Genomic DNA, 12,841 nt, shown 5'->3' with positions numbered 1-12,841 from the left:
GGTTCAGTGGAAAAAGAGCACCAGGAATATAAAACCAATCAGCCGACCCTCCCCTGACACACAGGATGTGTTGTAAATGAAACGGAAAAATAAATGGTGAAAATTTGTGTTATAACAGATGATCAACTGAAATTGGTTTAATTAACACCAGAGGTCCCTGCTGACCCCAATGATATATGGCATATGACGGATACAAGTTGTTTTAGATAAGATTCTTATTTGTAATTGATTATATTTTACATTTATTGTAGCATTTTTCAAATGTGTTCATCCCATTTGTGTTCATCTGTTGCACGGGCAAATCTTAACTTTCTCTTATTCCTCTTTGTCTTTGGGCAGAATGTAGGATTCACTAATCAAAGTGACAGCTGTTATATAAAAACTGGAAAAATATGCATTCATTTGTAAAAGTTGTTCATTATTCTAGATTCACACTCAAACTTACCGCAAGTAATCATTAGCAAGAGACAGGACAGACCAAAATTTCCAGCAGTGTCCATTAATTATGCTGCAGATAACTTGTGCAGCTCCGAGCCTTGTGGTCCGGGGCAGCCTCTCTGAAGTTGAGTGACAGGCTCGGCACTCAACACTGGCACTGCTGACCTGATAGAGGGCCGGTTCACGCTTAATTTGGATAGTCCAATGCTGACACTCAACTAACTATCAATTTAATATAATGTGTCACTAAAAAGTCTATTGAGTTTCAGGTGACCCTCAAAAGTAGTAAAAGTAGTCTTTAAATATTCATGTCTGGGTTATGGTTAACCTTAGGGGTTAGGGTTAAAAAAGGTTTAGGGTCTCTACATAGTCTGTAGGAATGCAGTGAATAGGCAAGTTACCTTTTGTTGAATATCTACTTTTTGTCACTTGATAGACAGTTAGTTGAGAATCAACATTGGAGCATCCAAATAAAGTGTTACCGATCTTTGTTTCAGTCAAAGCAGACCCCATTCTACTGTTAGTGCATTAGCAGCACAGACAATCCATGATGCATCAACCTTGAACTGACTGATCCAGGAAACTGAAGTGACTCATTGACATCCATTTCAGCATGTCTGTATGATCTAATGAAAGGTGACTGGTCAAAGCCGCACTCGTGTTCAACATGATCTCTCATAATTTCCTTTCATTCTGACCATTTCCTGCTGAATGTCATCTCCAGTAAGTCGTTGAAGGGACATCATACTGCAGCGCACCACTGGCCGTGACACTAAGTTCGTCTAAATGTGTCAGAGCGAGCGGCCTGAGAAGGGCCAGGACCCCATGCCGAGGTATTAATGTGACAGCGCTGCTCTTTATGGCTCTCTGAAAGCCCTGCAGTCTCTGCACAGTTCAGTGAGCGAGCCCTCGCTCCCCTAAGCAGCTTTCCACGGCTGTCAGTCGGGGAGCGCCGCTGCTCCGAGCGAACCGTATGGGTGGGTGTGATAGGATGACACAGCGCTTCAGGTGCAGTTCAGATGCTCGCCACCAGGACTCTGTACGGATGTGGAGCACAGCAGCTGGATTTACTGTACGACCGAGGCTGAAATTTTGTTTTCCAAGGTGGCTGTCATATTCATTTTGGATGTTGAAAGCATCTGTCAATTTGCCACCACTCTTATCTGTATCATGGGATCAGTGATTCAGAAGATTTAGATTGTAAAATTTTTAAATCCAATATTGTTCTTTAAAGTTGAATATATGCATCTAGGAACTCTTAATCAAGTCATAAAATATGCATAATATATTTTGTGATTTGTAATGCACATTGAAAACAATTAATTACCAGTAGCACAGTAACAACAGGCTATTGCTGAAAGTAATCATTAGCTGTTAAATGGCTCCCTGCAGCTTTGTTTCCTCACTAAACACTGTTGGGTCCAATCAGAGATGAAAGATGGTCATAAGCTGTCTTATGTCTCAGTCAAAAGATGAAAAACTGTAATCAGAATTTTTGGCCATTTCTAGTTGTAGCTACTGCTTCACAGGCATATCCTGCCATGTTAATATTCTATTAGAAATATACGCTCTATTCAGAGACAAATTCCTTTGAAGTATCCAATTTGAAATTGGATCAAAGCAGCTCTGACTTTGGTGATTGTCTCATCCCGTTCCACGTATCATCAATGGACTTCTGATTGACAGCCAGTTTTCTGTTCTCTGGGTTTTGACTGGCATAATTTATAACCAGTTTGTGGGTCAAGCGTTTTGTACACACACACACACACACACACACAAACACACAAACACACACACTCAGAGGCACTTGTGGACAATGATTAGGGAAAACCCACAGCCTACATCCATGTGTGTATAGGTGAAGAATTCTTCTGAAACAAACAGAACATGATGTGTTGGCAGCACTGATGGAGATGGATAAAGAGCAGGGGAAAATATAGAGGGAAAGTAGAGGGTTAGGATAGATAGAGAAGGAAGGGGGGGGGGGTGTAGGGGTGGTCCTTTGAGTCATCAGTGACACTCAGAGCTTGCCAGTATTATGCTGATCTCTCTCTCTGTCTCTCTCTCTCTCTGGCTGGCCTGGCGTCACTGTGGGCTGCTCGTTCTCCACCACTGGGACTCAATGCATCTCCACAATGATGAGTGCATACGCTGTGACTGTGGCTGTATGAGAGAGAGAGTGAGTGTGTGTGTCCACCTGGCTGGATGTGTGTGAGTGTGTGTCATTGAAGAGGAGGATACCCTAACCAGACTCATTCAGCGCGAGCCTGTGAATCAGGTCTGGTGCTCCTCTCTCTCTCTCTCTGTCTCTCTGTCTCTCTCTCCCTCTGTCTCTCTCTCTCTCTCTCTCTCCCTCTGTCTCTGTCTCTCGCTGGCTGCCCAGGCTCATCTCCTCTGTGTCCTGCTCTCCACCTGGCCTCCATGAGTTTACCTGAGGACACGCCATTCCTCCCTGGAAGGTAAGCAGCACAGCGGTGGACCGTCTCGCTCTCTGTCTCTTTCTCTTTCTCCCTCTCTCTGTCTCTTGTCTGCTTCCAGTGCAATACAAGGAGATTAGACAATAACAAAACAGAAGATCACTGCTGGTGACGCACTTGGCTGGTCTTCCAAATTTCGGAGGGTTGCTTGTTGTATCCAGCAATGTACGATGATATAGTGAAGCCCATGTGATATAAAAATATTTATTCTGCCTCTAAATTCTATCTCAAGTAAGTGCAAACAGATTGTGCTGAGGCTGCGACGCTGACTAGATCAAGGCACAGACATCACAGCCAACTTGTGGGATCTCCGGCAGGATTAGTGATAAGATCAGTGAAATGCCTATTTTTCTGTTTTTCTGTATTTTGGAGTCAAAGTTGTAGCTGTTGCTATATTGACCATTTTCAAGACAGCCTGTGGTGCTTTTCTGCAAATGTGAGATTTCAGGCTGCTTGCCACACATCATTCTCCTGCATGCTTGCTGTGTCTGTTGTTGGTGTGCGAGCTTGTATAGAAGTATATGTGAGTGACCGCTCTCTTGTTTGTGGCTTTTCACTCTAGCCTCACAACAGAGGAACAGAAAATCAGTGTTTGTTGACAATGACCGACTATGGTGCAAGAACAGGTTTTGTTTTTGTTGGATACAGTATGATTTTACCGGACAAAGTGAATGACCTTCAACTGAAGATCAGAGAGTCGAAAGCCAATAATGCAAAAAATACAGCTATCTAAGGCGAGACATGAGACATTTTCCCATCATTGACTCAGTAATATTTGCTTTCCCATTGTATATCATACTTAATCATACTATGGCTAAATAATAAGTTTGTGGCATAAAGGGGGTGGGGGAGGCATGTGTAGTGGAGTGATGATGACATGAATTACAACGGTGGCAGGAACATCTTTTTCTTTTTTTTCCTTTTTTTGCATTCTTCGCGGCTGCTGTCCTTCCCATCGGCTTACAGGAAACAGGCTCAGAGACATGGGAAGGACCAACACAACAGCAAGCCCTATTAACATACTGCAGGTGATACATGAGCATCTGTGCCATATTATACATACTGACAGGTTATTATATCAACACCTCAACATTGGAAAGAATAAAAAAATTGTGTCCAATTTGTCCAAATTCTTTAATTAGACTCTAAGACATGACAGAGGAGCAATATTTGGTTTTATTAGAGCATTTGTGATAAAAGTTTCTTTTAAACCATCTGATAAATGAGCCTCCCATCTTTGGAACCACATGTTGGTCTAGGATCAGATCCTGCAAGAGCTTCCTCTCCTCCCCTACTTTTGTCTCCCTCACTACTATCCCACTGTCTAAATTAGGAATAAAAATACAAATGTGAGTGGACTGCTCACCCTCCTTAAAACAAAACAAAACCACTCAGCCATTCTATTTCTATGCAAATAGTTTTTAAACCCCCCTCTTCATTTCAAGGCCCATTTTGTAAATGAATGCACTTCAAACTCTCCAGCTGCTTTGTTGAAAGGCATTTTATGGCAACAAATCTATTAAGTTAAGTTCAGATCCCAATATGCTGAAAGCCAGCATTCAGATGTGAAAAGATAATGTGCAAGAAAAACACAAACAAAAGCATGAGTGGACTTTTGGCAGGCCCAAACAACTCACTGCTGTACATAACAGAATCCAGATCAGGTTTTATTTGCTTTGTACTTTTATAAATCTGTCCCAAACACCTAACCTGTACTGTCAACAGGTGACAGAGAGAAGTAATTGATCTGTGTTCATATAACTACTGCAAACCTGGTAATCTTAATTAAGCATTTTATCATCAAGTCTGCAGAGTCAATGCATAAGAAATGTCACTGGATGCCCTGCTGATAAACAAAATGCTTAACAAATATGCTCAAGTTAATGTTCATGCCCAACCAACCATTAGCATATTACCTGTGAATCATCTTCCCCTGTTTACATGTAACTCCCTGTGCAGATGAACCAGTCTTTCCCATGCTGGTGAAACACTGTGTAAAATATTGCACTGTGATGTCATTTACTTGTCAGTCACTCTCAGATGAGGAGGCAGTTAGACAGCGAGGGCGAATGAAGTTCAGTTCACTCAGGCCTTCAGGGCATCATGTGACGCACAACATGCTTCATGTGACATACATGTTGATGGAAGGGTTTTTCTCTATACATTGCACAAGGCAACAACCCACAAACTAAATTACCTATATAATTTGCACAAAGGGACAAACATATCTGACTTTGACTACTAAAATACTAAAATACAAATCCTGCACCAGGAATCAGCTTACGGGTTGGTTGTGTATGAAGCAACCTGCTCCAGTTTTATTGATTTTTATTTAACCTTAATTGTATCCTTTATTTAACCAGGTTTCATTGAAATAAAGACTACTTTTTCTAAGACAGACCTTGCCAAAAAAGCAACATCAAGAGAATGACGCAGACAACAAAGTAAAAATGTAAAATACATTCAAAATCATATAAAAGGTTATTGCAAAGTCAGAATTGGCTACATAAGCACTCAAAAGGCTGTAACCCAATAGAAATTCCCATGACAAGAGAGTAATTTATACAAAGAGCGCAAATAAGAAGAAGCAGACCCAGAATTGCCTTACAGATAAAAACGTAACAATGAATAAATCTACGAATGGGACAGGACAAGCCAAGCAAAGCCAAGCAGACAAGATGCAATGTGACATTGAAGGAAACACTTCATAATACATAGTGTCCAAGGCACAAACATATTGGGAGGACGCAGGTGAAGATAAAACATCACCATGATCATGCACTGGAAAGTGTAGAAAATGAAGCTGAAATTGGTTATTTATTTTAGGAATGTGCGGACTGAAGGAAACGCAGGCATCAGTTAATATTTCTACGAACCTGTAAGTTTCAACAGTCTCAGTCACTTTGGTTTGCATTGTAACATTAGATGGAAGGTTTTGTTGCCTATAATGTTTTGAGTGTGTAATCATCATGACATTTGTTTTGTCAGAGGAAGAACCTCAGCAGTTTTACTTGGGATTTCGTTACATTCAAGGGTCAGATCACAAACATAAAGCAAAGATTCAGCTATGGCAGTGGCTGGGAATTTCAGAAAACCATGCGGACACTCTGACATTATAATTGTCACCGCTCTCAAGCTCATTCATGCGGTGCTTCGCCATTACTATCAGACGCCCCCAACATACCCTGTCAGCCGTCGATTGGCCGCTATCTCCCCTGACTCCAGGCTTTTAACAGCTATGAGTGACAGTCCTAGTTTCAGTGGAATGGCATGAATCTCACACCGAATCAATTCTGATGATGGGAAACTTGCCTCAACTTATACATTGCCTGTCATACAGACAACAGTATGCCACAGCTAGATACATTCAGATCTTTGACTTCGTAAATGAAACAGTCACGCTGAGGCTGACACAGCGGACCTGGGCAACATGGGGCAGGGCAGGAAGGGATGTAGTGACAGTGTGCCCAGAAAGCGGAACAATGGGGTAAATCATGTATAAACAACTCAGCAGGCAGTGTATGGTTTTTACCTCCTACAGTGCATCCAAAGGTCAATGTCTGTCCCTGTCTCAAAGGCGTCCAATTAATCACAGATGAACAGAAGAGGCGTTCAACCAGGCTCAGAGACATGAGAGCAGTTGTGTCACGGCTCAGCCACTCCAAACGCTCAATCTGTCACAGCTGACCAAAGTCACAGTTCAGCTGGTTAAGCTCTTTCTCCCTCTTTCTGTCTCCCTCTCTGTCTCTCTCTCTCTCTCTCTCTCTCTCTCTCTCTCTCTCTCTCTCTCGCTCCCTCTCTCTTTCAGACTCACATGGCTCAGGGTGTTCTTGGTTTTGGCCTTCTGATTACGTAAACACGTTCCGATACAACGAATGAATACAAGGGTAAGGCGAAGAGAAGGGGAAGAGACATTTGAGATTAATGAAACATATTCTTGTCTTTAATAAGACTTTTCATATGTTATGAGATGCACTTTAAAACGTGCAGATGTTAAAATAAAGTATTCTGAGTGTGCAGATTCAAAATGCAACAACACCCTCTAAATTTGGCATGATGGTAAGAATCATCACCCACAAAAAGCGGAACCATAAACCTAATCCAACTGCTTCGGTTCTTATGAAATGCTACCGTCTTTAGGTCTTTGTCTTGTAATCACACATTGAAAACGTGGCTGCTAGTTAATGGTGGCATCAAGTCTGACAGATGGAGACAATCACTGTGATGTTTATACAGTGAATTCATGTGATAGGACATGATAAGCCTCATTACTAGCTGGACTGTGTTTTGTGCTGACATGGCAGTGTAGTTCTTGCAGTGACTGGCACTAAAACTGTGGTCCTGTCAGCTGATGGACTGCAGGATGCTGGTGACTGCCTTGTCCAGTGATTCAGCTGTGACCCAAATAATTCCTTGTAACAATGTTTCACACCCCACTGAGTCTCCTCCACCCGGACAGACTGAACATTTGAAATGTATTTGGTTTGTCATTGACTGGAGTGTTGACTTGCACAATAATAATAAAGCCTTATTCTTTATCCTCGATGATTGCTTAAGCCCTTGAGAGTCAATGTTGCCTCTGCATCAATTCTGACGATTTTGGCCCCAGATTCTTCCCCCGCACTCTGCTTTCCTTTCCAATTTCCATTTTTCCATTTTTCATTCCTCTACATCAAGCGCGGCGATGTCCTGAATAGCAAGCATCTTCTTGTTTGCAGATAGGTGGCCAAGAAGATTTTGTTTGTCCAGCTAATGGGCCCCGGCTCATACCAAGGAGCATGAGTGTCTCGGTTATGCTTCTACTGATGCTAGACAGACACAGTTAAGATTCTACTAACAATCCATTAGGTTCATTTATTATCCCTGAAGTGTCTCTCCTAAAGAGCTGAATCTCTTGTGCAGCTGTCAGTCCATCATGGCAGAATGTACAGTATTAACGAAAACATGCTGTAATCTCAGCTCATTAAGTGTGTGTATGTATTTGTGTGTTTGTGTGTGTCTCCAATGTGTGTGTGTGTGTGTGTGTGTGTGTGTGAGTGTGTGCATGCTCTAGTCATGTGTGCATGTGTATGAGATGGAGACAAAACTGTAATTTCGCTATCTTCTGTCTGAAGCAAATTTGAGCGCATGTTGTCTTAATCGTAATTGTCTTGTCCCCATATCCCTCTCTGTCTCTGTCTCTGTCTGTCTCTCTCTCTCTCTCTCTCTCTCCCTCCCTCTCGCTCTCTCTCTCCCTCCCTCTCTCTCTCTCTCTCTCTTTCTCTCTGTAAATCTGCACTGTGCAACTCACGGCCTCTGTGACATAAACAGACTTTCCGGAAATTAGTTTGGGAGTGTAACTGCATCTGTTGTAAATCCTGAAAGGCGCAGTCTTTCTAACTCCTTCTTTCTGTCAATCCTGCTTTGCTTTGTATATTACTTCCACTTCGCAGGCATTGTCTTCATCATTGGTACAGGATTATGTTTTTTTATTAAAATAAAACAACCTTTTCATCTATTTCTACATCTGCTCCAGAAGATTGCTCATACAAATGCAACTGTAAATATTGTGCAGCAGCTTGCAGTTTCTTTATTCAGTTCTGTAAGCTCTTTATCCAGCGACTTAGAAATGTGTGTACAAAATGAATGGGTAGATTGCTGCAGATATGTTGTGTATATTGTTTTTAATAATGTGACTTTTCTAGTGTTGTTTACAGACAGTATCTGAGATGGATTGGAAAATGCACGTTGGAGAAATATTCATTCCAATGCATCTATTTTTTTCAAATAGTCAGACCATATGGGGAGTAAATACGTCTTTTCCATTGTCTCTCAGCTATACAATGTATTGTTTTCCTTTGGGTATTTTCACCTAACCTATAAGAGTATCTGCAGAGTTCAGGCTTGGGTAACTTCTTTCAAACGATTAGATAATTCCCAATTAACTTGTCTGTGTGCTGCTGCTAACAACAACATTTTACCATTCAGCCTCTTCTTTACTGTCTAGATGGGAAATGCTTCAGACACATCTGCTGTGTTTGTCTCCACCATCTCCAAGGAGCACGATCTGCTCATGGGTTCACTCTACAGCATATTCTGTAAGTCCACCACAATTGGCCCCAGTCTTTGCTGTTTTGATCCTTCATTGAGTCTATGCATGCACGACAAATCAGGTCCACAATCCCCGCTCACTCTTCTTTTCCAGGTCTGTTGTCTCTTCTGGGAAATTGCATTCTGCTACTTGTTGCCTACCGTAAGCGGTCGTCCTTAAAGCCAGCTGAGTTCTTTATCATCAATCTATCCATCAGCGACCTTGGGATGACACTCTCTTTATTCCCTTTGGCAATACCCTCAGCTTTCGCACATAGGTATCTTGTATCTCCCTCTTTTTTTTCCTTTTCTTTCCCATTTCATCTCTCTCTCAATCTTGACTGCCGAGCCCCGCTATTCCACCTTGTTGCAATTATAATGAGTTGTTCTGTCAGTGAAGACTTCATTCATTCAGTCACTGCCTCTGTCTCATTTCAACTGTCTCCCTTTCTCTGCACAGGTGGCTGTTTGGAGAAATTGCCTGTCAGGTGTATGCTATGTGTGGAGTGCTGTTTGGTCTGTGCAGCTTGACCAACCTCACAGCCCTTTCCTTAGTCTGCTGCCTTAAAGTCTGCTTCCCTACCCACGGTGAGAGGTTCATTAATGAAACTGATGGATCTGATGTTTGTTAATGCATGACACTCGAGAAAAATGACTAAATATCCTTTCAATTCTCTTTCTATCTCCTCTCTGATCAGGTAACAAGTTCTCCTCGTCTCATGCCTGCCTCCTGGTGGTTGGAGTGTGGTGTTACGCGTCTGTGTTTGCTGTGGGCCCCTTGGCTCAGTGGGGACATTACAGCGCCGAACCGTACGGCACGGCCTGCTGCATTGATTGGCATGCGCCCAACCACAAGCTTTCAGCTTTGTCTTACATTGTCTGCCTCTTCGTGTTTTGCTATGCGCTGCCCTGCACCATCATCTTCCTCTCCTACACCTTCATTCTGCTGACGGTGCGGGGGTCACGCCAGGCCGTCCAGCAGCATGTGTCACCCCAGACCAAGACCGCCAATGCACATGCTCTCATTGTCAAGGTCAGAGGATATGACTGTGTCTCTAGCACGTTAGCATCAGTGACTCAAAGTCTCGCGTTGAGAGTAAAGTTATTCAAAGGTTATCAAGTTCTTTGTTGATTAATTCCTTTGTCTTTGTGTAACCTTCCCATGCGTATGTAGTGTTGTTTGGCTGCACAGACATGCCATCTGTGTGAGGGAATGGTGCTATGAATATTTGCACCTACACTGTTTGTTTGATTGTGATTGATATGGACCTAAATAAGTCTCTTGCATGTACGCCTGTGTGTTTGTGCGTGTCTGCATCCTTATATGTGTGTGTGTGTGTGTGTGTGTGTGTGTGAATATACTTCTCCATAGCTGTCAGTAGCAGTGTGTATAGGTTTCCTGGGTGCCTGGACTCCATACGCTGCTGTGGCCATGTGGGCTGCCTTCGGCGACGCCACCCAGGTCCCTCCTCCTGCGTTTGCCCTGGCGGCCATCTTCGCCAAGTCTTCCACTATCTACAACCCTATGGTCTACCTGCTGTGCAAGCCCAACTTTCGCAAGTGTCTGTACAGAGACACGTCCACGTTTCGACAGAGGATCTGCAGGGGAAGTCCACAGCTGGACCAGAAGGAACCTTTCGGATCCACCTTACAGCGCAACAACAAGGACATGAGCTCCACGCGCTTTTCTAATGGACAGCAGGAGAGCCACGGGGCGTGTCTGCACTGCACTGAGGATGGAGCGCCGTGTCACGCGTCCACACCCCAAAGGACTGCCTGCATCTTGACTGGATCCACCTACAGCAAGGTGACAGTCAGCCAGCTCCCAGCCAAACTACAGGCTGACTTGCTCTAGTGTTACGGCCTCCTTCTTTCATGAGGCAAACAAAGATGGACAGCTGCGCAAAAAGACAGAGAAATGACAGCAAAATGACAAAGAGCTTTGGCTGAATTATATGAGAGGCACACGAGTTAAGATGAGTATGTGTCACCCAGACTGAAGCGCATGACAGTGACAAACCCACAGGCTCTTGCTGCCTGAGCGGCCAAGGCTAGTACCAAAAACCTAACATGGCATGCTTCCTGAAATTCTTCACTCCTGAGTGACTCCGTCCCTCTGAAATGACTAGGACTCCAAAATCCACAATCTGCTTACTTCTGCTGGGGAGATTCGTTGCAGGGATTTATACTTGTGATGACTTGCCACCCACTTCTACTTCAGACTGGCAAACATTACTGACAAGGCTGCAGCTTATTTCCTTCTGGTTGAATTCCTGCTACATTTCAATGTACAGTACATGAACTCTGACGGAGGGGAGAACGAGGCAAAGGGACATCCACTGGCTTCAAGGTGATTTGTTGGGAAAGAATTAAGCCTTTGTATGACATTGTAAAGTACCTCAGCATCTTTTGCATACAGTCTTACTAATACAACAAGAAGATATCACTTCATGAGAGGATAACTCATTCTAATATTTGGTCAGGCAAATAAGACAAAATACATTATGTGAAGGTCTCGTGGGTTCAGGACTGAAAGGGATTCACTCTGGATAAACTACATTCCTTGCTACATAAATGACACCTGTAATGTAAGACCATTTCACTGATTTTTCCAAAAACAACTGTCCTGTTTAGGAAACAAGAGGAACCAAATTAAGTTCTATTTTTTAAAATTATAACCACAACCTCGTCCGATCATGCGCCAATGTATCAAAAGGCCTGTGATAGGTTTTCCCTAAAAGCTAAACAAAAAAACAGTAGGCTACTACACTCTGTTTTAATCTGTTTTCCCTTTTTAGGACTGTGTTACTGTGCTGTGGGACTTGATGTATGCACATAAAGGAAAGCATACTGTATCTATTGATATCATCATCAAGTTTATGTCCGTATCAAAAGCAAGTGAAACCAATGTTTGAGCAACCCTATTTATTAATGAATTAAAAACATTCAACAATCTGTGTGGCCCACTGATTATTCTGGGAGACAAAGTAACTACTGAGGGAAAAAAGTAGAATGTATCCCAGTGTCCTTGGGAATCACAAACATGCATCGGGACCAGAAATACTGTAAAATATTAGGAAAGTGGCAAATACAATGGGAAACAACTTGACATCATAGGATTGTACCGGCATAGCAGAATGTGGCACAGGAGCTTTGCATGTACGAAACAAAAGTGATCCAAATCTTTTATGATTTACGAACATGAGGAAAAAACACCCGTGTGACTTGGTTTTTCTCATTTCAAATGTCCCTGAGGAAGCGTTGCTTTGGAAGCTATTCATTTACTTGAGAGGACAGCAGGCTCAAGTTCACTGACAATGCAATTTTCTACAAAGAATAGTGTTGACATTCTGGGTAATGCAGCATCTTGGTGCTGTCTAGGGTCAATCAAATCTCCACTTACTTTTTACAGAAGTAGTGTTTGAGTGTTTCATAAGAAGTCGTGCTTAAAAGATTTACAAACTCACCACTTGTTTCAAAACACAGAATGGATTCCTAAATACTGGAACTGTGGTTTGAAAAACCAACCCAACAAAAACCAATACAAATATGTAAACGTAATGTTTTCCCTGACTCCAATATAGATCCAAAGACACATTGTCCTGATGTATACATATTGTATACATCAGGATATTGTATACATATACATTAATGGACATGAAAATTACTTGGCTCCACCTAATGTAGGGAAATCTCAAAAAATCAACAACAAAAAGACGCAGATTTTCACAGATTTCACACTTTCTGTTGTTTGTCATTCAAACAGAACAGAAAGTGTGAAATCTGTAAAAGATTGCCTGTTATAAAGGTCATGAATTCAACAAAATGGAAGTCACATTTGCACAAGAGGGTGGACA

The 12,841-nt window shown here is 42.4% G+C and overlaps 1 protein-coding gene across 3 annotated transcripts; it reads left to right on the top strand.

Moving 5' to 3' along the window:
• The first annotated feature begins 2,539 nt into the window (after positions 1–2,539).
• opn7d (opsin 7, group member d) lies at positions 2,540–11,939 on the top strand. Of its 3 annotated transcripts, none has more exons than XM_071900194.2 (6): positions 2,540–2,897; positions 8,902–8,992; positions 9,100–9,262; positions 9,445–9,572; positions 9,683–10,017; positions 10,357–11,939. In XM_071900194.2, the coding sequence occupies exons 2-6, from the start codon at positions 8,902–8,904 to the stop codon at positions 10,837–10,839; spliced, it is 1,200 nt and encodes a 399-aa protein (XP_071756295.2). In that variant the 5' UTR covers positions 2,540–2,897; the 3' UTR covers positions 10,840–11,939. The 3 variants fall into 3 exon arrangements, with proteins under 3 accessions (XP_071756295.2, XP_071756296.2, XP_078144419.1); XM_078288293.1 differs by having other exon boundaries at positions 2,688–2,716; XM_071900195.2 differs by lacking the exons at positions 8,902–8,992; positions 9,100–9,262.
• The last annotated feature ends 902 nt before the right edge of the window (positions 11,940–12,841 follow it).

The sequence above is a fragment of the Centroberyx gerrardi genome, chromosome 14 (assembly GCF_048128805.1).
Source record: "Centroberyx gerrardi isolate f3 chromosome 14, fCenGer3.hap1.cur.20231027, whole genome shotgun sequence".
Lineage (NCBI taxonomy): Eukaryota > Metazoa > Chordata > Actinopteri > Beryciformes > Berycidae > Centroberyx > Centroberyx gerrardi.
Note: the sequence above shows the minus strand (reverse complement) of the source record. Positions and strands in the feature narration are given on the sequence as shown.